Source organism: Oncorhynchus tshawytscha, linkage group LG11, assembly GCF_018296145.1.
Source record: "Oncorhynchus tshawytscha isolate Ot180627B linkage group LG11, Otsh_v2.0, whole genome shotgun sequence".
Taxonomy (NCBI): domain Eukaryota; kingdom Metazoa; phylum Chordata; class Actinopteri; order Salmoniformes; family Salmonidae; genus Oncorhynchus; species Oncorhynchus tshawytscha.
The window spans coordinates 49,377,364-49,402,113 of NC_056439.1; the positions used below are offsets into that span (position 1 = coordinate 49,377,364).

A 24,750-nucleotide genomic window follows, 5' to 3' on the forward strand; every position below is an offset into this window, starting at 1 on the left:
GCCTGTAGCCTAATTTCATTTGACAAAGAGGTTGGCCTACCTCTTATTTCTTAAACAGGAAGAAATAGGCTCCAACACAAAGCCCTCTTGTTGTTAGTAAAGTCTAATTAAAATGAAGACTGTTGAAATGAGATATGCCTACTTGAATTTCTACTTTCAGCACCACAATGTAAATTACTCAATCTGAATTATTGTGAGGTCAATAACTCTGATAAATATATCATGGGAAAGAAACATATTGGTTTTTATTAAAATCAATTAGAGTAGTAGCAAGCGATCAAAGTTGACCTCCGGTCCTCCTTCTCGTCTTCGCGCTCTCCTTCTCCAACTGAACAGAACATAGGCTCTAAGCTAGTCCACGCGCAAGGCCGAATCCAAAATTATTTTCACAATAAACCTTTGACTTTCCTCCTGAACTGAACCTCCTGAACTGCCACCGTAGCACTAAACAGCACAGCCTGTGGTTAGGCAGCACACACGGTTTTTGATTAGCAAGAGCAGAGCAGGCCAGGCCTCAAGGTTGGAATATCCAATGCAGCCTATTTTTATTTATTTATTTATTTATTTCCCGGCAGCTATATTAGAAATGTAACTTTATCTCTGTGAATAGTTTGTCCTCTGACAAATCAACTGTCAATTTCAGTGTTCCTCAAGGTTCCGTTTTAGGACCACTATTGTTTTCACTATATATTTTACCTCTTGGTGATGTCATTCAGAAACATAATGTTAACGTTCACTGCTACGCGGACGATACACAGCTGTACATTTCGATGAAACATGGTGAAGCCCCAAAATTGCCCTTCCTGGAAGCCTGTGTTTCAGACATATGGAAGTGGATGGCGGCAAATGTTTTACTTTTAAACTCGGCCAAAACAGAGATGCTAGTTCTAGGTCCCAAGAAACAAAGAGATCTTCTGTTGGATCTGACAATTCATCTTGATGGTTGTACAGTCATCTCAAATAAAACTGAAGGACCTTTGCGTTACTCTGGACCCGGATCTCTCTTTTGACGAACATATCAAGACTATTTCAAGGACAGCTTTTTGCCATCTACGTAACATTGAAAACATCTGAAACTTTCTGCCCAAAAATGATGCAGAAAAGCTAATCCATGCTTTTGTATTTCTAGATTAGACTACTGCAATGCTCCACTTTCTGGCTACCCGGATAAATCACTTAACACGGCTGCTAGTATCTTGACTAGAACCAAACAATGTGATCCTATTACTCCAGTGCTAGCCTGGCTTCCTGTTAAGGCTAGGGCTGATATCTAGGTTTTACTGCTAACCTACAAAGCATTACATGGGCTTGCTCCTACCTATCTTTCCAATTTGGTCCTGACATACATACCTACACGTACGCTACGGTCACAAGACGCAGGCCTCCTTACTGTCCCTAGGATTTTTAAGCAAACAGCTGGAGGCAGGGCTTTCTCCTATAGAGCTCCATTTCTATGGAATGGTCTGCCTACCCATGTGAGAGACGCAGACTCGGTCTCAACCTTTAAGTCTTTATTGAAAACTCATCTCTTCAGTAGGCCCTATGATTGAGTGTAGTCTGGCCCAGGGGTGTGAAGGTGAACGGAAAGGCACTGGAGCGACAAACTTCCCTTGCTGTCTCTGCCTGGCTGGTTCCACTCTCTCCACTGGGATTCTCTGCCTCTAACCATATTACAGGGGCTGAGTCACTGGCTTACTGGTGCTCTACCATGCCGTCCCTAGAAGGGGTGCGTCACTTGAATGGGTTGAGTAACTGATGTGATTTTCCTGTCCAGGTTGGTGCCCACCTCGGGTTTGTGCCCGAGAGATCTTTGTGGGGTATACTCAGTCTTGTTTAGTGTAGTAAGTTTGTGGTTTGAAGATATCCCCCTAATGGTGGTGGTGTGTGGGCTGTGCTTTGGCAAAGTGGGTGGGGTTATATCCTGCCAGGTTGGCTCTGTCTGGGGGTATTGTCGGACGGGGCCACAGTGTCTCCCGACCCCTCCTGTCTCAGCCTCCAGTATTTATGCTGCAATAGTTTGTGTGTCAGAGGGCTAGGGTCAGTCTGTTAGATATGTTATATCCTGTGTCCTGTGTGAATTTAAGTGTGCTTCCTCTAATTCTCTCTCTCTCGCTCCCCTCCCGGAGGACCTGAGCCATGGGACCACGCCTCAGGGCTAGCTGGCATGATGACTCCTTACTGTCCCCAGTCCACCTGGTCGTGTTGCTGCTCCAGTTTCAACTGTTCTGCTTGTGGCTATGGAACATTGACCTGTTCACTGGACGTGCTACCTTGTCCCGGATCTCCTGTTTTCAACTCTCTCTCTACCGCACCTGCTGTCTCTAGCCAACTGACATTTACTCCTGAGGTGCTGACCAGTTGCACCCTCGACAACCACTGTGATTATTATTATTTGACTATGCTGGTCATCTATAAACGTTTGAACATCTTGGTCATGTACTGTTATAATCTCCACCCGGCACAGCCAGAAGAGGACTGGCCACCCCTCAGAGCCTGGTTCCTCTCTAGGTTTCTTCCTAGGTTTTGGCCTTTATAGGGAGTTTTTCCTAGCCACCGTGTTTCTACATCTGCATTGCTTGCTGTTTGGGGTTTTAGGCTGGGTGTCTGTATAAGCACTTTGTGACATCGGCTGATGTAAATAATACATTTGATTAATTGATTGATTGTGCTTCTCCGCACATGCACTTCGTAGCCTATAGGCTATGGATAATTTGACTGAGACCACACTAAATAGCCTATACGCACAATGGATATTGTGTTTCCAGCGGAGTGTCAGAGATGAGGGGCACAGATCAGGCACACATCAATATATAATAAGCAACTAATTCTAAAACACAGAAATAGTGAAATGTAATCTATTTCAAATTACATGACCCTCCGCTGGACTAGATAAACAAATAAATACTAAACCCTACCCTTGACTGAAATTGAAAAAGCATGACCCTCCCCCATTTTCCTCCAGGTAACATTTCTATCTGTCCCTAACTTATTTCTTGCCAACCATTCTGAAACTGACTGCAGCTCTTTGTTAAGTGTTGCAGTGATTTCACTTGTTGTGGTAGCTGATGTGTATAGTGTTGAGTTACCAGCATACATAGACACACAGGCTCTTATTTTAGAGCCAGTGGCAGGTAATTAGTAAAAAATTGAAAAAAGTAAGGGGCCTAGACAGCTGTCCTGGGGAATGCCTGACTCTACCTGGATTATGTTGGAGAGGCTTCCATTAAATTACCTGTTAGACAGGTAATTCTCGATCCTCGATATAGCAGGAGGTGTAAAAAAATAACACACATGTTTTTCCAGCAGAAGATTATGATCAATAATGTCAAAAGCTGCACTGAAGTCTAACAAAACAGCTTCCACAATCATCTTTTTATTATCAATTTCTTTCAGCAAATCATCAGTCATTTGTGTGCTGTACATGTTGAAATTCCCTAAAAGCGTGCTGAGAAATCTGTTGTTAATTTGTTTACTGTGAAATACCATTGTATCTAGTAAAACAAATGTTTTTTTTCCAAATGTTTACTAAGGGTTGGTAACAGGCTGATTTGTCAGTCGTTTGAGCCAGTAAAGGTAATAGCTTTGCTATTCTTGGTTGTGACGTTCGTCGTTGGTGGAAGAAGGTGAGGACCAATGCACAGTGTGGTAGGTGTTCATATTGTATTTAATACGAATACTGAACACTTGAACAAAAACAATAAAACGACAAAAACAAACAGTCCTGAATGGTGCATCAAAACACAGAACAGAAAATAATCACCCACAACTCAAAGGTGAAAACAGGCTACCTAAGTATGGTTCTCAATCAGGGACAACGATTGACAGCTGCCTCTGATTGAGAACCATACCAGGCCAAACACAGAAATCCCAAATTATAGAAAAAAGAACATAGACTGCCCACCCCAACTCACGCCCTGACTATACTAAAACAAAGACAAAACAAAGGAATTAAGGTCAGAACGTGACACTGATAGCACACTTACAGGCTTAGATTGAATAGATTAGAGCACTTCCTTACAGGCTAAGATTGAATAGATGGCAAATAGGAGTGGCAATATTGTCTGCTATCATCCACAGTAATCTTCCATCCATGTTGTCAGACCCAGGTGGCTTGTCATTGTTGATGGACAACAATCATTTTTTCACCTCTTCCCCACTCACTTTATGGAATTTAAAATTACAATGTTCTCTTTTTCATAATTTGGTCAGTTATGGATGGATGTCTAGGTTCAGAATTTATTGTTGTCATGCCTACGTTTGCTAATCTTCCAATTCCAAAAATCATTAAAGTAGTTGGCAATATCAATTTGTTTTGTGATGAAAGGAGCCGTCTGATTCAATGAATGATGGAGCCAAGTTTGCCTTTTTGCCCAAAGTTTAATTTAAATTGATCCAAAGCTTTTTATTATCATTGTTTTATATAAAGTATCTGTTTCATAGTTCACTATGTCCTTCACTATGTCCTTCGTAGTGTACCAGGACGACTATGTCCTTCATAGTGTACCAGGACGACTATGTCCTTCATAGTGTACCAGGACGACTATGTCCTTCATAGTGTACCAGGACGACTATGTCCTTCGCAGTGTACCAGGACGACTATGTCCTTTGTAGTGTACCAGGACGACTATGTCCTTCATAGTGTACCAGGACGACTATGTCCTTCATAGTGTACCAGGACGACTATGTCCTTCGCAGTGTACCAGGACGACTATGTCCTTTGTAGTGTACCAGGACGACTATGTCCTTCATAGTGTACCAGGACGACTATGTCCTTCGTAGTGTACCAGGACGACTATGTCCTTCGTAGTGTACCAGGACGACTATGTCCTTCGTAGTGTACCAGGACGACTATGTCCTTCACTATGTCCTTCGTAGTGTACCAGGACGACTATGTCCTTCGTAGTGTCCACTATGTCATATTCATGTTGTATCCTCCATTTTGTATTCTACAATAAACAACAAGTCCCAGTCCAATTGAAGTACAGGATACATCAGCACGACATGACCATCTGTTCCTGCTTTCTAGGGTTCAGTCTATGAAAGATTAAGAGAGAATGTTCATTTTATTGGGCTTCATTTTGTTTGATAGGCCATTCCTTATTTTATTCTGCAGTTTATATGTTAAATTGTTTTTTTGTTTGTTGGTACAGCCAAGATCTTGCCTATGGAATGGAATGTCCTCAGAATTAAGTGGCAACTTAATTGAGCCCTGTGGAATCACGATGCTGAACTATCCATGAACAAACAAGCCCCTCTATAATACATCATGGGATTATACTTGCCTTCAAAAGAGACGTATTTTCTCAACAGCCAATGAGTTTTAAGAACTTGCGCCTGGCCAACCTTTTTTGTTGTTGAGCAGAACCAAATTATGGACTTTTGTGGGTTCACACTTTGCCCTTAAAATGTATTTCAGCCCTGCAGTGATTTAAATCTCTTCTGACAGGTTCTTTCCTCTGTATTATTTATACATGTCTGTAGTTAAGGGTCCTGAGCATCATAGCCCTCCAGCTTCACTGCATTTCAGCCTTTTACTTTGGTTGGCTGCTTTTGAAGAGGAGATTTATACAGAACCCCACCGGCCATTCGATGAGGCCCCGACTTGACATCTAGCATACTGTTGACTCTTGGTTCAAGTGAATGAATAGAGAAGAGCTCAAAAAAAGGGAGCTTAGTTATACTGAAAACATCAAATCTCATTCTGAAGCATATCTGAGAAGGTTTTGACAATTGTCCAATGTGTACAGTGCAAATAAGCCTGTTATTATGAAGGATCCTGCACTGCTCATGAAGTTGTTATGAAACATACATGTCAGGTGTTATCAATGCCAGTAGATCCCATTCAAATACAAGGTGTTGTAAACTATATGCATCACAGATACTCTATTGATACTTTTGTCAGCTGACAGTACAACACCACTCTAGTCTGCATACAGCTGACAGTACAACACCACTCTAGTCTGCATACAGTACAACACCACTCTAGTCTGCATACAGCTGACAGTACAACACCACTCTAGTCTGCATACAGCTGACAGTACAACACCACTCTAGTCTACATACAGCTGACAGTACAACACCACTCTAGTCTACATACAGCTGACAGTACAACACCACTCTAGTCTGCATACAGCTGACAGTACAACACCACTCTAGTCTGCATACAGCTGACAGTACAACACCACTCTAGTCTGCATACAGCTGACAGTACAACACCACTCTAGTCTGCATACAGCTGACAGTACAACACCACTCTAGTCAGCATACAGTACAACACCACTCTAGTCTGCATACAGCATACACTACAACACCACTCTAGTCTACATACAGCTGACAGTACACCACTCTAGTCTGCATACAGCTGACAGTACAACACCACTCTAGTCAGCATACAGTACAACACCACTCTAGTCTGCATACAGCATACACTACAACACCACTCTAGTCTACATACAGCTGACAGTACAACACCACTCTAGTCTGCATACAGCTGACAGTACAACACCACTCTAGTCTGCATACAGCTGACAGTACAACACCACTCTAGTCTGCATACAGCTGACAGTACAACACCACTCTAGTCTGCATTGAGCTGACAGTACAACAACACTCTAGTCTGCATACAGCATACACTACAACACCACTCTAGTCTACATACAGCTGACAGTACAACACCACTCTAGTCTGCATATAGCTGGCAGTACAACACCACTCTAGTCTGCATACAGCTGACAGTACAACACCACTCTAGTCTGCATACAGCTGACAGTACAACACCACTCTAGTCTGCATACAGCTGACAGTACAACACCACTCTAGTCAGCATACAGCATACACTACAACACCACTCTAGTCTACATACAGCTGACAGTACAACACCACTCTAGTCTGCATACAGCTGACAGTACAACACCACTCTAGTCTGCATACAGCTGACAGTACAACACCACTCTAGTCTGCATACAGCTGACAGTACAACACCACTCTAGTCTGCATACAGCATACACTACAACACCACTCTAGTCTGCATACAGCATACACTACAACACCACTCTAGTCTACATACAGCTGACAGTACAACACCACTCTAGTCTGCATACAGCTGACAGTACAACACCACTCTAGTCTGCATACACCTGACAGTACAACACCACTCTAGTCTGCATACAGCTGACAGTACACCACCACTCTAGTCTACATACAGCATAACACCACTCTAGTCTGCATACAGCTGACAGTACAACACCACTCTAGTCTGCATACAGCTGACAGTACAACATCACTCTAGTCTGCATAGAGTACAACACCACTCTAGTCTGCATACAGCTGACAGTACAACACCACTCTAGTCTGCATACAGCTGACAGTACAACACCACTCTAGTCTGCATACAGCTGACAGTACAACACCACTCTAGTCTACATACAGCATAACACCACTCTAGTCTGCATACAGCTGACAGTACAACACCACTCTAGTCTGCATACAGCTGACAGTACAACACCACTCTAGTCTGCATACAGCTGACAGTACAACACCACTCTAGTCTGCATACAGCTGACAGTACAACACCACTCTAGTCTACATACAGCATAACACCACTCTAGTCTGCATACAGCTGACAGTACAACACCACAATAGTCTGCATACAGCTGACAGTACAACACCACTCTAGTCAGCATACAGTACAACACCACTCTAGTCTGCATACAGCTGACAGTAGCAGGCCCACTGTGTTGACAGTAGCAGGCCCACTGTGTTCACAGTAGCAGGCCCACTGTGTTGACAATAGCAGGCCCACTGTGTTGACAGTAGCAGGCCCACTGTGTTGACAGTAGCAGGCCCACTGTGTTGACAGTAGCAGGCCCACTGTGTTGACAGTAGCAGGTTCACTGTGTTGACAGTAGCAGGTTCACTGTGTTGACAGTAGCAGGCCCACTGTGTTGACAGTAGCAGGCCCACTGTGTTGACAGTAGCAGGCCCACTGTGTTGACAGTAGCAGCTGCACTGTGTTGACAGTAGCAGGTTCACTGTGTTGACAGTAGCAAGTTCACTGTCCACTGTGTTGACAGTAGCAGGTTCACTCTGTTGACAGTAGCAGGCCCACTGTCCAATGTGTTGACAGTAGCAGGTTCACTGTGTTGACAGTAGCAGTTTCACTCTGTTGACAGTAGCAGGTTTACTGTGTTGACAGTTGCAGGTTTACTGTGTTGACAGAAGCAGGTTTACTGTGTTGACAGTAGCAGGTTTACTGTCTTGACAGAAGCAAGTTCACTGTCCACTGTGTTGACAGTAGCAGGTTCACTCTGTTGACAGTAGCAGGTTCACTGTGTTGACAGTAGCAGGCCCACTGTGTTGACAGTAGCAGGCCCACTGTGTTGACAGTAGCAGGTTCACTCTGTTGACAGTAGCAGGTTCACTGTCCACTGTGTTAACAGTAGCAGGTTCACTCTGTTGACAGTAGCAGGCCCACTGTGTTGACAGTAGCAGGTTCACTGTGTTGACAGTAGCAGGTTCACTGTGTTGACAGTAGCAAGTTCACTGTCCACTGTGTTGACAGTAGCAAGTTTACTGTGTTGACAGTAGATGATTCACTGTGTTGACAGTAGCAGGCTCACTGTCCACTGTGTTGACAGTAGCAGGTTCACTGTGTTGACAGTAGCAGGTTCACTGTGTTGACAGTAGCAGGTTCACTGTGTTGACAGTAGCAGGTTCACTGTGTTGACAGTAGCAGGTCCACTGTGTTGACAGTAGCAGGTTCACTCTGTTGACAGTAGCAGGTTCACTGTCCACTGTGTTGACAGTAGCAGGTTCACTGTGTTGACAGTAGCAGGCCCACTGTGTTGACAGTAGCAGGCCCACTGTGTTGACAGTAGCAGGTTCACTGTGTTGACAGTAGCAGGTTCACTGTGTTGACAGTAGCAATTTCACTGTCCACTGTGTTGACAGTAGCAGGTTCACTCTGTTGACAGTAGCAGGCCCACTGTCCACTGTGTTGACAGTAGCAGGCCCACTGTGTTGACAGTAGCAGGCCCACTGTGTTGACAGTAGCAGGCCCACTGTGTTGACAGCAGCAGGTTCACTGTGTTGACAGTAGCAGGTTCACTGTGTTGACAGTAGAAAGTTCACTGTCCACTGTGTTGACAGTAGCAGGTTCACTCTGTTGACAGTAGCAGGCCCACTGTCCACTGTGTTGACAGTAGCAGGCCCACTGTGTTGACAGTAGAAGATTCACTGTGTTGACAGTAGCAGGCCCACTGTGTTGACAGTGGCAGGTTCACTCTGTTGACAGTAGCAGGTTCACTGTCCACTGTGTTGACAGTAGCAGGTTCACTCTGTTGACAGTAGCAGGCCCACTGTGTTGACAGTAGCAGGTTCACTCTGTTGACAGTAGCAGGTTCACTGTGTTGACAGTAGCAGCCCCACTGTGTTGACAGTAGCAGGCCCACTGTGTTGACAGTAGCAGGTTCACTCTGTTGACAGTAGCAGGCCCACTGTCCACTGTGTTGACAGTAGCAGGCCCATAGTGTTGACAGTAGCAGGTTCACTGTGTTGACAGTAGCAGGCCCACTGTCCACTCTGTTGACAGTAGCAGGTTTACTGTGTTGACAGTCGAAGATTCACTGTGTTGACAGTAGCAGGCCCACTGTGTTGACAGTAGCAGGCCCACTGTGTTGACAGGAGCAGGTTCACTCTGTTGACAGTAGCAGGTTCACTGTCCACTGTGTTGACAGTAGCAGGTTCACTGTGTTGACAGTAGCAGGCCCACTGTCCACTCTGTTGACAGTAGCAGGTTTACTGTGTTGACAGTAGAAGATTCACTGTGTTGACAGTAGCAGGCCCACTGTGTTGACAGTAGCAGGTTCACTCTGTTGACAGTAGCAGGTTCACTGTCCACTGTGTTGACAGTAGCAGGTTTACTGTGTTGACAGTTGCAGGTTTACTGTGTTGACAGTATCAGGTTTACTGTGTTGACAGTAGCAGGTTCACTGTGTTGACAGTAGCAAGTTCACTGTCCACTGTGTTGACAGTAGCAGGTTTACTGTGTTGACAGTATCAGGTTTACTGTGTTGACAGTAGCAGGTTCACTGTGTTGACAGTAGCAAGTTCACTGTGTTGACAGTAGCAAGTTCACTGTGTTGACAGTAGCAAGTTCACTGTCCACTGTGTTGACAGTAGCAGGTTCACTCTGTTGACAGTAGCAGGTTCACTGTGTTGACAGTAGCAGGCCCACTGTCCACTGTGTTGACAGTAGCAGGCCCACTGTGTTGACAGTAGCAGGCCCAATGTCCACTGTGTTGACAGTAGCAGGCCCATTGTCCACTGTTTTGACAGTAGCAGGTTCACTGTGTTGACAGTAGCAGGCCCACTGTGTTGACAGCAGCAGGTTCACTGTGTTGACAGTAGAAGGTTCACTGTGTTGACAGCAGAAAGTTCACTGTCCACTGTGTTGACAGTAGCAGGTTCACTCTGTTGACAGTAGCAGGCCCACTGTCCACTGTGTTGACAGTAGCAGGTTCACTGTGTTGACAGTGGCAGGCCCACTGTCCACTCTGTTGACAGTAGCAGGTTTACTGTGTTGACAGTAGAAGAGTCACTGTGTTGACAGTAGCAGGCCCACTGTGTTGACAGTAGCAGGTTCACTCTGTTGACAGTAGCAGGCCCACTGTCCACTGTTTTGACAGTAGCAGGTTCACTGTGTTGACAGTAGCAGGCCCACTGTCCACTCTGTTGACAGTAGCAGGTTCACTCTGTTGACAGTAGCAGGTTTACTGTGTTGACAGTTGCAGGTTTACTGTGTTGACAGTAGCAGGTTTACTGTGTTGACAGTAGCATGTTTACTGTGTTGACAGTTGCAGGTTCACTGTGTTGACAGTAGCAGGTTCACTGTGTTGACAGTAGCAGGCCCACTGTCCACTCTGTTGACAGTAGCAGGTTTACTGTGTTGACAGTAGAAGATTCACTGTGTTGACAGTAGCAGGCCCACTTTGTTGACAGTGGCAGGTTCACTGTGTTGACAGTAGCAGGCCCACTGTCCACTCTGTTGACAGTAGCAGGTTTACTGTGTTTACAGTAGAAGATTCACTGTGTTGACAGTAGCTGGCCCACTGTGTTGACAGTGGCAGGTTCACTCTGTTGACAGTAGCAGGTTCACTGTCCACTGTGTTGACAGTAGCAGGTTCACTCTGTTGACAGTAGCAGGCCCACGGTGTTGACAGTAGCAGGTTCACTGTGTTGACAGTAGCAGGCCCACTGTCCACTCTGTTGACAGTAGCAGGTTTACTGTGTTGACAGTAGAAGATTCACTGTGTTGACAGTAGCAGGCCCACTGTGTTGACAGTAGCAGGTTCACTCTTTTGACAGTAGCATGTTCACTGTCCACTGTGTTGACAGTAGAAGGTTCACTCTGCTTACAGTAGCAGGGTTACTGTGTTGACAGTAGCAGGCCCACTGTGTTGACAGTAGCAGGTTCACTCTGTTGACAGTAGCAGGTTCACTGTGTTGACAGTAGCAGCCCCACTGTGTTGACAGTAGCAGGCCCACTGTGTTGACAGTAGCAGGCCCACTGTGTTGACAGTAGCAGGCCCACTGTGTTGACAGTAGCAGGCCCATAGTGTTGACAGTAGCAGGTTCACTGTGTTGACAGTAGCAGGCCCAATGTCCACTGTGTTGACAGTAGCAGGCCCATTGTCCACTGTGTTGACAGTAGCAGGCCCACTGTGTTGACAGTAGCAGGCCCACTGTGTTGACAGTAGCAGGCCCATAGTGTTGACAGTAGCAGGTTCACTGTGTTGACAGTAGCAGGCCCAATGTCCACTGTGTTGACAGTAGCAGGCCCATTGTCCACTGTGTTGACAGTAGCAGGCCCACTGTGTTGACAGTAGCAGGCCCACTGTGTTGACAGTAGCAGGTTCACTGTGTTGACAGCAGCAGGTTCACTGTGTTGACAGTAGAAGGTTCACTGTGTTGACAGCAGAAAGTTCACTGTCCACTGTGTTGACAGTAGCAGGTTCACTCTGTTGACAGTAGCAGGCCCACTGTCCACTGTGTTGACAGTAGCAGGTTCACTGTGTTGACAGTAGCAGGCCCACTGTCCACTCTGTTGACAGTAGCAGGTTTACTGTGTTGACAGTAGAAGAGTCACTGTGTTGACAGTAGCAGGCCCACTGTGTTGACAGTAGCAAGTTCACTGTCCACTGTGTTGACAGTAGCAGGCCCATAGTGTTGACAGTAGCAGGTTCACTGTGTTGACAGTAGCAGGCCCACTGTCCACTCTGCTGACAGTAGCAGGTTTACTGTGTTGACAGTAGCAGGTTTACTGTGTTGACAGTAGCAGGTTTACTGTGTTGACAGTAGCAGGTTTACTGTGTTGACAGTAGCAGGTTTACTGTGTTGACAGTAGCAGGTTCACTGTGTTGACAGTAGCAAGTTCACTGGTCACTGTGTTGACAGTAGCAGGCCCACCACTCTAGTCTGCATACAGTGTTGACAGTAGAAGGTTCACTGTGTAGACAGTAGCAGGCCACTGTCCACTCTGTTGACAGTAGCAAGTTTACTGTGTTGACAGTAGATGATTCACTGTGTTGACAGTAGCAGGCTCACTGTCCACTGTGTTGACAGTAGCAGGTTCACTCTGTTGACAGTAGCAGGTTCACTGTGTTGACAGTTGCAGGTTTACTGTGTTGACAGTAGCAGGTTTACTGTGTTGACAGTATCAGGTTTACTGTGTTGACAGTAGCAGGTTCACTGTGTTGACAGTAGCAAGTTCACTGTCCACTGTGTTGACAGTAGCAGGTTTACTGTGTTGACAGTATCAGGTTTACTGTGTTGACAGTAGCAGGTTCACTGTGTTGACAGTAGCAAGTTCACTGTGTTGACAGTAGCAAGTTCACTGTGTTGACAGTAGCAAGTTCACTGTCCACTGTGTTGACAGTAGCAGGTTCACTCTGTTGACAGTAGCAGGTTCACTTTGTTGACAGTAGCAGGCCCACTGTCCACTGTGTTGACAATAGCAGGCCCACTGTTTTGACAGTAGCAGGCCCACCACTCTAGTCTGCATACAGTGTTGACAGTAGCAGGTTCACTGTGTTGACAGTTGCAGGTTGACTGTGTTGACAGTAGCAGGTTCACTGTGTTGACAGTAGCAAGTTCACTGTCCACTGTGTTGACAGTAGCAGGTTCACTCTGTTGACAGTAGCAGGTTCACTGTGTTGACAGTAGCAGGCCCACTGTCCACTGTGTTGACAGTAGCAGGCCCACTGTGTTGACAGTAGCAGGCCCAATGTCCACTGTGTTGACAGTAGCAGGCCCATTGTCCACTGTGTTGACAGTAGCAGGCCCACTGTGTTGACAGCAGCAGGTTCACTGTGTTGACAGTAGAAGGTTCACTGTGTTGACAGCAGAAAGTTCACTGTCCACTGTGTTGACAGTAGCAGGTTCACTCTGTTGACAGTAGCAGGCCCACTGTCCACTGTGTTGACAGTAGCAGGTTCACTGTGTTGACAGTAGCAGGCCCACTGTCCACTCTGTTGACAGTAGCAGGTTTACTGTGTTGACAGTAGAAGAGTCACTGTGTTGACAGTAGCAGGCCCACTGTGTTGACAGTAGCAGGTTCACTCTGTTGACAGTAGCAGGCCCACTGTCCACTGTTTTGACAGTAGCAGGTTCACTGTGTTGACAGTAGCAGGCCCACTGTCCACTCTGTTGACAGTAGCAGGTTCACTCTGTTGACAGTAGCAGGTTTACTGTGTTGACAGTTGCAGGTTTACTGTGTTGACAGTAGCAGGTTTACTGTGTTGACAGTAGCATGTTTACTGTGTTGACAGTAGCAGGCCCATAGTGTTGACAGTAGCAGGTTCACTGTGTTGACAGTAACAGGCCCACTGTCCACTCTGTTGACAGTAGCATGTTTACTGTGTTGACAGTCGAAGATTCACTGTGTTGACAGTAGCAGGTTCACGGTGTTGACAGTAGCAGGCCCACTGTCCACTCTGTTGACAGTAGCAGGTTTACTGTGTTGACAGTAGAAGATTCACTGTGTTGACAGTAGCAGGCCCACTGTGTTGACAGTAGCAGGTTCACTCTTTTGACAGTAGCAGGTTCACTGTCCACTGTGTTGACAGTAGCAGGTTCACTCTGTTGACAGTAGCAGGCCCACGGTGTTGACAGTAGCAGGTTCACTGTGTTGACAGTAGCAGGCCCACTGTCCACTCTGTTGACAGTAGCAGGTTTACTGTGTTGACAGTAGAAGATTCACTGTGTTGACAGTAGCAGGCCCACTGTGTTGACAGTAGCAGGTTCACTCTTTTGACAGTAGCAGGTTCACTGTCCACTGTGTTGACAGTAGAAGGTTCACTCTGCTGACAGTAGCAGGGTTACTGTGTTGACAGTAGCAGGCCCACTGTGTTGACAGTAGCAGGTTCACTCTGTTGACAGTAGCAGGTTCACTGTGTTGACAGTAGCAGCCCCACTGTGTTGACAGTAGCAGGCCCACTGTGTTGACAGTAGCAGGTTCACTCTGTTGACAGTAGCAGGTTCACTGTGTTGACAGTAGCAGCCCCACTGTGTTGACAGTAGCAGGCCCACTGTGTTGACAGTAGCAGGCCCACTGTGTTGACAGTAGCAGGCCCATTGTCCACTGTGTTGACAGTAGCAGGCCCACTGTGTTGACAGTAGCAGGCCCACTGTGTTGACAGTAGCAGGCCCACTGTGTTGACAGTAGCAGGCCCATAGTGTTGACAGTAGCAGCTTCACTGTGTTGACAGTAGCAGGCCCAATGTCCACTGTGTTGACAGTAGCAGGCCCATTGTCCACTGTGTTGACAGTAGCAGGCCCACTGTGTTGACAGTAGCAGGCCCACTGTGTTGACAGTAGCAGGTTCACTGTGTTGACAGCAGCAGGTTCACTGTGTTGACAGTAGAAGGTTCACTGTGTTGACAGCAGAAAGTTCACTGTCCACTGTGTTGACAGTAGCAGGTTCACTCTGTTGACAGTAGCAGGCCCACTGTCCACTGTGTTGACAGTAGCAGGTTCACTGTGTTGACAGTAGCAGGCCCACTGTCCACTCTGTTGACAGTAGCAGGTTTACTGTGTTGACAGTAGAAGAGTCACTGTGTTGACAGTAGCAGGCCCACTGTGTTGACAGTAGCAGGTTCACTCTGTTGACAGTAGCAGGTTTACTGTGTTGACAGTTGCAGGTTCACTGTGTTGACAGTAGCAGGGTCACTGTGTTGACAGTAGCAGGCCCACTGTCCACTCTGTTGACAGTAGCAGGTTTACTGTGTTGACAGTAGAAGATTCACTGTGTTGACAGTAGCAGGCCCACTTTGTTGACAGTGGCAGGTTCACTGTGTTGACAGTAGCAGGCCCACTGTCCACTCTGTTGACAGTAGCAGGTTTACTGTGTTGACAGTAGAAGATTCACTGTGTTGACAGTAGCAGGCCCACTGTGTTGACAGTGGCAGGTTCACTCTGTTGACAGTAGCAGGTTCACTGTCCACTGTGTTGACAGTAGCAGGTTCACTCTGTTGACAGTAGCAGGCCCACGGTGTTGACAGTAGCAGGTTCACTGTGTTGACAGTAGCAGGCCCACTGTCCACTCTGTTGACAGTAGCAGGTTTACTGTGTTGACAGTAGAAGATTCACTGTGTTGACAGTAGCAGGCCCACTGTGTTGACAGTAGCAGGTTCACTCTTTTGACAGTAGCAGGTTCACTGTCCACTGTGTTGACAGTAGAAGGTTCACTCTGCTGACAGTAGCAGGGTTACTGTGTTGACAGTAGCCCAGTGCCCACTGTGTTGACAGTAGCAGGTTCACTCTGTTGACAGTAGCAGGTTCACTGTGTTGACAGTAGCAGCCCCACTGTGTTGACAGTAGCAGGCCCACTGTGTTGACAGTAGCAGGCCCACTGTGTTGACAGTAGCAGGCCCACTGTGTTGACAGTAGCAGGCCCATAGTGTTGACAGTAGCAGGTTCACTGTGTTGACAGTAGCAGGCCCAATGTCCACTGTGTTGACAGTAGCAGGCCCATTGTCCACTGTGTTGACAGTAGCAGGCCCACTGTGTTGACAGTAGCAGGCCCACTGTGTTGACAGTAGCAGGTTCACTGTGTTGACAGCAGCAGGTTCACTGTGTTGACAGTAGAAGGTTCACTGTGTTGACAGCAGAAAGTTCACTGTCCACTGTGTTGACAGTAGCAGGTTCACTCTGTTGACAGTAGCAGGCCCACTGTCCACTGTGTTGACAGTAGCAGGTTCACTGTGTTGACAGTAGCAGGCCCACTGTCCACTCTGTTGACAGTAGCAGGTTTACTGTGTTGACAGTTGAAGAGTCACTGTGTTGACAGTAGCAGGCCCACTGTGTTGACAGTAGCAGGTTCACTCTGTTGACAGTAGCAGGCCCAATGTCCACTGTTTTGACAGTAGCAGGTTCACTGTGTTGACAGTAGCAGGCCCACTGTCCACTCTGTTGACAGTAGCAGGTTCACTCTGTTGACAGTAGCAGGTTTACTGTGTTGACAGTTGCAGGTTTACTGTGTTGACAGTAGCAGGTTTACTGTGTTGACAGTAGCAGGTTTACTGTGTTGACAGTTGCAGGTTCACTGTGTTGACAGTAGCAGGTTCACTGTGTTGACAGTAGCAGGCCCACTGTCCACTCTGTTGACAGTAGCAGGTTTACTGTGTTGACAGTAGAAGATTCACTGTGTTGACAGTAGCAGGCCCACTTTGTTGACAGTGGCAGGTTCACTGTGTTGACAGTAGCAGGCCAACTGTCCACTCTGTTGACAGTAGCAGGTTTACTGTGTTGACAGTAGAAGATTCACTGTGTTGACAGTAGCAGGCCCACTGTGTTGACAGTGGCAGGTTCACTCTGTTGACAGTAGCAGGTTCACTGTCCACTGTGTTGACAGTAGCAGGTTCACTCTATTGACAGTAGCAGGCCCACGGTGTTGACAGTAGCAGGTTCACTGTGTTGACAGTAGCAGGCCCACCACTCTAGTCTGCATACAGTGTTGACAATAGCAGGTTCACTGTGTTGACAGTAGCAGGTTCACTGTGTTGACAGTAGCAGGTTCACTGTGTTGACAGTAGCAGGTTCACTGTGTTGACAGTAGCAGGTTCACTGTCCACTGTGTTGACAGTAGAAGGTTCACTCTGCTGACAGTAGCAGGGTTACTGTGTTGACAGTAGCAGGCCCACTGTGTTGACAGTAGCAGGTTCACTCTGTTGACAGTAGCAGGTTCACTGTGTTGACAGTAGCAGCCCCACTGTGTTGACAGTAGCAGGCCCCCTGTGTTGACAGTAGCAGGTTCACTCTGTTGACAGTAGCAGGCCCACTGTGTTGACAGTAGCAGGCCCATAGTGTTGACAGTAGCAGGTTCACTGTGTTGACAGTAGCAGGCCCAATGTCCACTGTGTTGACAGTAGCAGGCCCATTGTCCACTGTGTTGACAGTAGCAGGCCCACTGTGTTGACAGTAGCAGGCCCACTGTGTTGACAGTAGCAGGTTCACTGTGTTGACAGCAGAAAGTTCACTGTCCACTGTGTTGACAGTAGCAGGTTCACTCTGTTGACAGTAGCAGGCCCACTGTCCACTGTGTTGACAGTAGCAGGTTTACTGTGTTGACAGTAGAAGAGTCACTGTGTTGACAGTAGCAGGCCCACTGTGTTGACAGTAGCAGGTTCACTCTGTTGACAGTAGCAGGCCCACTGTCCACTGTTTTGACAGTAGCAGGTTCACTGTGTTGACAGTAGCAGGCCCACTGTCCACTCTGTTGACAGTAGCAGGTTCACTATGTTGACAGTAGCAGGTTTACTGTGTTGACAGTTGCAGGTTTACTGTGTTGACAGTAGCAGGTTTACTGTGTTGACAGTAGCAGGTTTACTGTGTTGACAGTAGCAGGTTCACTGTGTTGACAGTAGCAGGTTCACTGTGTTGACAGTAGCAGGCCCACTGTCCACTCTGTTGACAGTAGCAGGTTTACTGTGTTGACAGTAGAAGATTCACTGTGTTGACAGTAGCAGGCCCACTGTGTTGACAGTGGCAGGTTCACTCTGTTGACAGTAGCAGGTTCACTCTGTTGACAGTAGCAGGCCCACTGTGTTGACAGTAGCAAGTTCACTGTCCACTGTGTTGACAGTAGCAGGTTCACTCTATTGACAGTAGCAGGTTCACTGTGTTGACAGTAGCAGGCCCACTGTCCACTGTGTTGACAGTAGCAGGCCCACTGTGTTGGCAGTAGCAGGCCCACTGTGTTGACAGTAGCAGGCCCAATGTCCACTGTGTTGACAGTAGCAGGCCCATTGTCCACTGTGTTGACAGTAGCAGGCCCACTGTGTTGACAGCAGCAGGTTCACTGTGTTGACAGTAGAAGGTTCACTGTGTTGACAGCAGAAAGTTCACTGTCTACTGGTCTACTGTGTTGACAGTAGCAGGTTCACTCTGTTGACAGTAGCAGGCCCACTGTCCACTGTGTTGACAGTAGCAGGTTCACTCTGCTGACAGTAGCAGGGTTACTGTGTTGACAGTAGCAGGCCCACTGTGTTGACAGTAGCAGGTTCACTCTGTTGACAGTAGCAGGTTCACTCTGTTGACAGTAGCAGGCCCACTGTCCACTGTTTTGACAGTAGCAGGTTCACTGTGTTGACAGTAGCAGGCCCACTGTCCACTCTGTTGACAGTAGCAGGCCCACTGTCCACTCTGTTGACAGTAGCAGGTTCACTCTGTTGGCAGTAGCAGGTTTACTGTGTTGACAGTTGCAGGTTTACTGTGTTGACAGTAGCAGGTTTACTGTGTTGACAGTAGCAGGTTTACTGTGTTGACAGTAGCAGGTTCACTGTGTTGACAGTAGCAGGTTCACTGTGTTGACAGTAGCAGGCCCACTGTCCACTCTGTTGACAGTAGCAGGTTTACTGTGTTGACAGTAGAAGATTCACTGTGTTGACAGTTGCAGGTTTACTGTGTTGACAGTAGCAGGTTTACTGTGTTGACAGTAGCAGGTTTACTGTGTTGACAGTAGCAGGTTCACTGTGTTGACAGTAGCAGGTTCACTGTGTTGACAGTAGCAGGCCCACTGTCCACTCTGTTGACAGTAGCAGGTTTACTGTGTTGACAGTAGAAGAGTCACTGTGTTGACAGTAGCAGGTTCACTCTGTTGACAGTAGCAGGCCCACTGTCCACTGTTTTGACAGTAGCAGGTTCACTGTGTTGACAGTAGCAGGCCCACTGTCCACTCTGTTGACAGTAGCAGGTTCACTCTGTTGACAGTAGCAGGTTTACTGTGTTGACAGTTGCAGGTTTACTGTGTTGACAGTAGCAGGTTTACTGTGTTGACAGTAGCAGGTTTACTGTGTTGACAGTAGCAGGTTCACTGTGTTGACAGTAGCAGGTTCACTGTGTTGACAGTAGCAGGCCCACTGTCCACTCTGTTGACAGTAGCAGGTTTACTCTGTTGACAGTAGCAGGTTTACTGTGTTGACAGTTGCAGGTTTACTGTGTTGACAGTAGCAGGTTTACTGTGTTGACAGTAGCAGGTTTACTGTGTTGACAGTAGCAGGTTCACTGTGTTGACAGTAGCAGGTTCACTGTGTTGACAGTAGCAGGCCCACTGTCCACTCTGTTGACAGTAGCAGGTTTACTGTGTTGACAGTAGAAGATTCACTGTGTTGACAGTAGCAGGCCCACTGTGTTGACAGTGGCAGGTTCACTCTGTTGACAGTAGCAGGTTCACTGTCCACTGTGTTGACAGTAGCAGGTTCACTCTGTTGACAGTAGCAGGCCCACGGTGTTGACAGTAGCAGGTTCACTGTGTTGACAGTAGCAGGCCCACTGTCCACTCTGTTGACAGTAGCAGGCCCACTGTGTTGACAGTAGCAGGTTCACTCTTTTGACAGTAGCAGGTTCACTGTCCACTGTGTTGACAGTAGAAGGTTCACTCTGCTGACAGTAGCAGGGTTACTGTGTTGACAGTAGCAGGGTTACTGTGTTGACAGTTGCAGGTTTACTGTGTTGACAGTTGCAGGTTTACTGTGTTGACAGTTGCAGGTTTACTGTGTTGACAGTAGCAAGTTCACTGTCCAATGTGTTGAAAGTAGCAGGTTCACTTTGTTGACAGTAGCAGGCCCACTTCCACTGTGTTGACAGTAGCAGGCCCACTGTGTTGACAGTAGCAGATTCACTGTGTTGACAATAGCAGGCCCACTGTGTTGACAGTAGCAGGCCCACCACTCTAGTCTGCATACAGTGTTGACAGTAGAAGATTCACTGTGTTGACAGTAGCAGGCTCACTGTCCACTGTGTTGACAGTAGCAGGTTCACTCTGTTGACAGTAGCAGGTTTACTGTGTTGACAGTAGCAGGTTCACTGTGTTGACAGTAGCAGGCCACTGTCCACTGTGTTGACAGTTGCAGGCCCACTGTGTTGACAGTAGCAGGTTCACTGTGTTGACAGTAGCAGGCCCACTGTGTTGACAATAGCAGGTTCACTGTGTTAATTAACAGTAGCAGGTATAAGAGAATATACCTTTTGGCTGTGATTATGAGCAGTTCTTCACTTTTGGGCAGGAGTTCACCGGAGCTGAGTAGCAGCACCACACATATTCTACTGCTGGAGCTCCTGTCCCTCTTACAGAATATTAGTTCAGAAGTATTGTGGAGCTCCTGATCCCTAAATGTAAACAGTAACAGCAACCAACTATTTCAGTCCATGTTAAGCTCTGATTATGAGGACAGTAACAGCACCCAACATGAGTACTGGCAACTATTTCAGTCCACGTTAAAGCGCTGATTATGAGGAGCTTAGTAATTTAATGCAGTCTGACCTTTCGCAAATCTTTCACATATACAGGTAAAGGTTAAACAAGAGGTTAAATAAAACTCTTATTAAATACCGAAAAGACCAGTAGCAGTTAAATCTGTAATCTATTCACTTCCTGAACATGGTGTGCTGCAATATGCGTTCTCTGCAAGAGTTCATCACCATAATGTTATAGACTTTACCATAACAGAGCTCATCACCATAATGCTATAGACTTTACCATAACAGAGCTCATCACCTCTGAGACTTTACCATAACAGAGCTCATCACCATAATGCTATAGACTTTACCATAACAGAGCTCATCACCATAATGCTATAGACTTTACCATAACAGAGCTCATCACCATAATGATATAGACTTTACCATAACAGAGCTCATCACCATAATGCTATAGACTTTACCATAACAGAGTTCATCACCTCTGAGACTTTACCATAACAGAGCTCATCACCATAATGCTATAGACTTTACCATAACAGAGCTCATCACCATAATGCTATAGACTTTACCATAACAGAGTTCATCACCTCTGAGACTTTACCATAACAGAGTTCATCACCTCTGAGACTTTACCATAACAGAGCTCATCACCTCTGAGACTTTACCATAACAGAGCTCATCACCATAATACTGCAGACTTTACCATAACAGAGCTCATCACCTCTGAGACTTTACCATAACAGAGCTCATCACCTCTGAGACTTTACCATAACAGAGCTCATCACCTCTGAGACTTTACCATAACAGAGCTCATCACCATAATGCTACAGACTTTACCATAACATAGCTCATCACCTCTGAGACTTTACCATAACAGAGCTCATCACCTCTGAGACTTTACCATAACAGAGCTCATCACCATAATGCTATAGACTTTAACATAACAGAGCTCATCACCTCTGAGACTTTACCATAACAGAGCTCATCACCATAATGCTATAGACTTTACCATAACAGAGCTCATCACCATAATGCTATAGACTTTACCATAACAGAGATCATCACCTCTGAGACTTTACCATAACAGAGCTCATCACCATAATGCTATAGACTTTACCATAACAGAGCTCATCACCTCTGAGACTTTACCATAACAGAGCTCATCACCATAATGCTATAGACTTTACCATAACAGAGCTCATCACCTCTGAGACTTTACCATAACAGAGCTCATCACCATAATGCTCATAGACTTTACCATAACAGAGCTCATCACCTCTGAGACTTTACCATAACAGAGCTCATCACCTCTGAGACTTTACCATAACAGAGCTCATCACCTCTGAGACTTTACCATAACAGAGCTCATCACCATAATGCTATAGACTTTACCATAACAGAGCTCATCACCTCTGAGACTTTACCATAACAGAGCTCATCACCATAATACTGCAGACTTTACCATAACAGAGCTCATCACCTCTGAGACTTTACCATAACAGAGCTCATCACCTCTGAGACTTTACCATAACAGAGCTCATCACCATAATGCTATAGACTTTACCATAACAGAGCTCATCACCTCTGAGACTTTACCATAACAGAGCTCATCACCTCTGAGACTTTACCATAACAGAGCTCATCACCATAATGCTATAGACTTTACCATAACAGAGCTCATCACCTCTGAGACTTTACCATAACAGAGCTCATCACCTCTGAGACTTTACCATAACAGAGCTCATCACCATAATGCTATAGACTTTACCATAACAGAGCTCATCACCTCTGAGACTTTACCATAACAGAGCTCATCACCTCTGAGACTTTACCATAACAGAGCTCATCACCATAATGCTATAGACTTTACCATAACAGAGCTCATCACCTCTGAGACTTTACCATAACAGAGCTCATCACCTCTGAGACTTTACCATAACAGAGCTCATCACTTCTGAGACTTTACCATAACAGAGTTCATCACCATAATGCTGCAGATGGGAGGGGTGGAAATATTTGAGGCGTGTCCAAAGTGCTAATTCAAAGCAGCTCTGAGACGGATATTTAAGACCAACCAAAAGCTGGTTTTAGTGGTAACACAGTTGGTTATGTCATGAATTCTGACAGCTGACACACAGCCTATCCTGCCGTGATGCACACTGCCCATATGGGCATAGAACATGAGTAGCCAAACGGGCTTTTGGTGCCTTTATACTCCGTATTTAAAAACTAAACTTTTTTCCCATTTTGTTTTATTTGATTGAAAACCAAGCATAGACTCCCCTCCTCTCAATGAAGGATTTTTTGTTGTTGTTCTGCCCCAATGCAATCGCAAAGTAGTCAAGACTGTCGATAAACGGTTTGGCTCCTGAGACCGCTTGGAAATAAATCTTAATCACCAAAGCTTTATTAAAATGTAAAGGAAAACAGTGAGCCGACATTCCCTTTTTAATCTATGTATTGTAGACAGGCCCACATTATTTTAGACCTGAGCGTCCCGTTTTTGACTAACATTGGAATTGGAGTTAATTCCAAAGCGATACATAAATGACTGCAAATACACAACCTGAAGTGGTGCTTAGACGTACCATTATGTTAGGCTTGTTAAAATAGAGCCCTATGTACTATTCTAGAATAATCCACTAAATGGAACACATTATCAAAATGAATGCACGTCTGGAAGTAATGTGTTGGCATCGTATTTGCTGCAGTTAAAATTGTGATAACACAATGACGGCTCGTCTTTTTCAAAATGTGTAAAATGTCAGTCATACGGTCTCTCAGCACCACTTATAACAACCCCCAAAACCTTTGACTCCGGGGAGAATCACATCATGACCAAACAAATCTAATTTGCTGTTCCAACTTACCCCTACTCTCTGCACCTCCATGAAGACGGCTCTTTGGAAGGACTTCTCCCACACGGCGAGGTCAGAGGTCATCTCCACACTGAAGGTGTGACTCTGGCCGTGGCCGACCAGGATACTGAAACAGAAAGGCTCTCCGTCCTGCAGATCCTCATCCTGCTGGAGACCAAGGTAGAACTTGGCCTGGATCCAACAGTCCTCCGTCACACATAGCTGCAACACATCCAAACATGACTCGTCATCCAGTTTTATTCACTGGAAGCTAAACTCCCAACTTGTCTATGTGTAGATCTACCATAGACATGGTTCAAGTGATGTGCACATCATTTTCAAATTCCGGTAACATTTCGTGCTGGTATCTTATTCTGCATGTGAATGTTGAACATACCTTGTGAACCTTTAACAGAACCTCATAGAGGGTATACATAGTTTCAGCTTGTCCCCAGTCTGTTCCACTAACCTAAGGTGGGGGGGGGACAAAAGTGTGTGCATTTTTTTGTTTTTATAAATGTAATCATACAGTATCTTACAGGCATTGTGTTACGATACACTGAACCATAATAAGCCAACATACAGTGGTTGATAAAAAGCATTTGGAATCTCTGCATTAACTTATTAACCCAAATAACTTGGGAAGACAATGAATGACGAGGAAATCAATGGGAGGTTCATACAGGAGGACTCCTGAAGATGTAGAGCGAAGGGCCTCTCAATGCCAGGAACTTGAAGGTACTTGATGGACCAGCATCATTAGCTTGAGGGTTTTCACACACCCAAGCCATGTGGACAATCTGCAGAAACAAGGTAATCCAATCTCATGCAATTTTTGGGTTATTTGTAATGAAAATACATACTATGAGTGGATACGTCTTAGTTAAAGATAGTTAAAGATGTAGATAGTTATAGATGTAGATAGTTGTAGATGTAGATAGTTATAGATGTAGATAATTGTAGATGTAGATAGTAATAGATGTAGATAGTTATACATGTAGATAGTTATAGATGTAGATAGTTATACATGTAGATAGTTATAGATGTAGATAGTTGTAGATAGTTATAGATGTAGATAGTTATAGATGTAGATAGTTATAGATGTAGATAGTTATAGATGTAGATAGTTGTAGAT

General features: G+C 45.9%; 1 protein-coding gene across 3 annotated transcripts in view; it reads right to left on the bottom strand.

Annotated features, from left to right (window-relative positions):
* Positions 1-24,750, bottom strand: part of LOC112236817 (gamma-2-syntrophin) — a 137,728-nt gene that overhangs the window by 13,028 nt on the left and 99,950 nt on the right. For all 3 annotated transcript variants that reach the window (XM_042330229.1, XM_042330228.1, XM_042330230.1), the window contains 3 exons: positions 24,299-24,415; positions 24,013-24,084; positions 23,628-23,837 (listed from right to left, as the gene is read on the bottom strand). In XM_042330229.1, the coding sequence (XP_042186163.1) occupies positions 23,628-23,837; positions 24,013-24,084; positions 24,299-24,415 (399 nt within the window). The remainder of the gene's footprint in view (positions 1-23,627; positions 23,838-24,012; positions 24,085-24,298; positions 24,416-24,750) is intronic.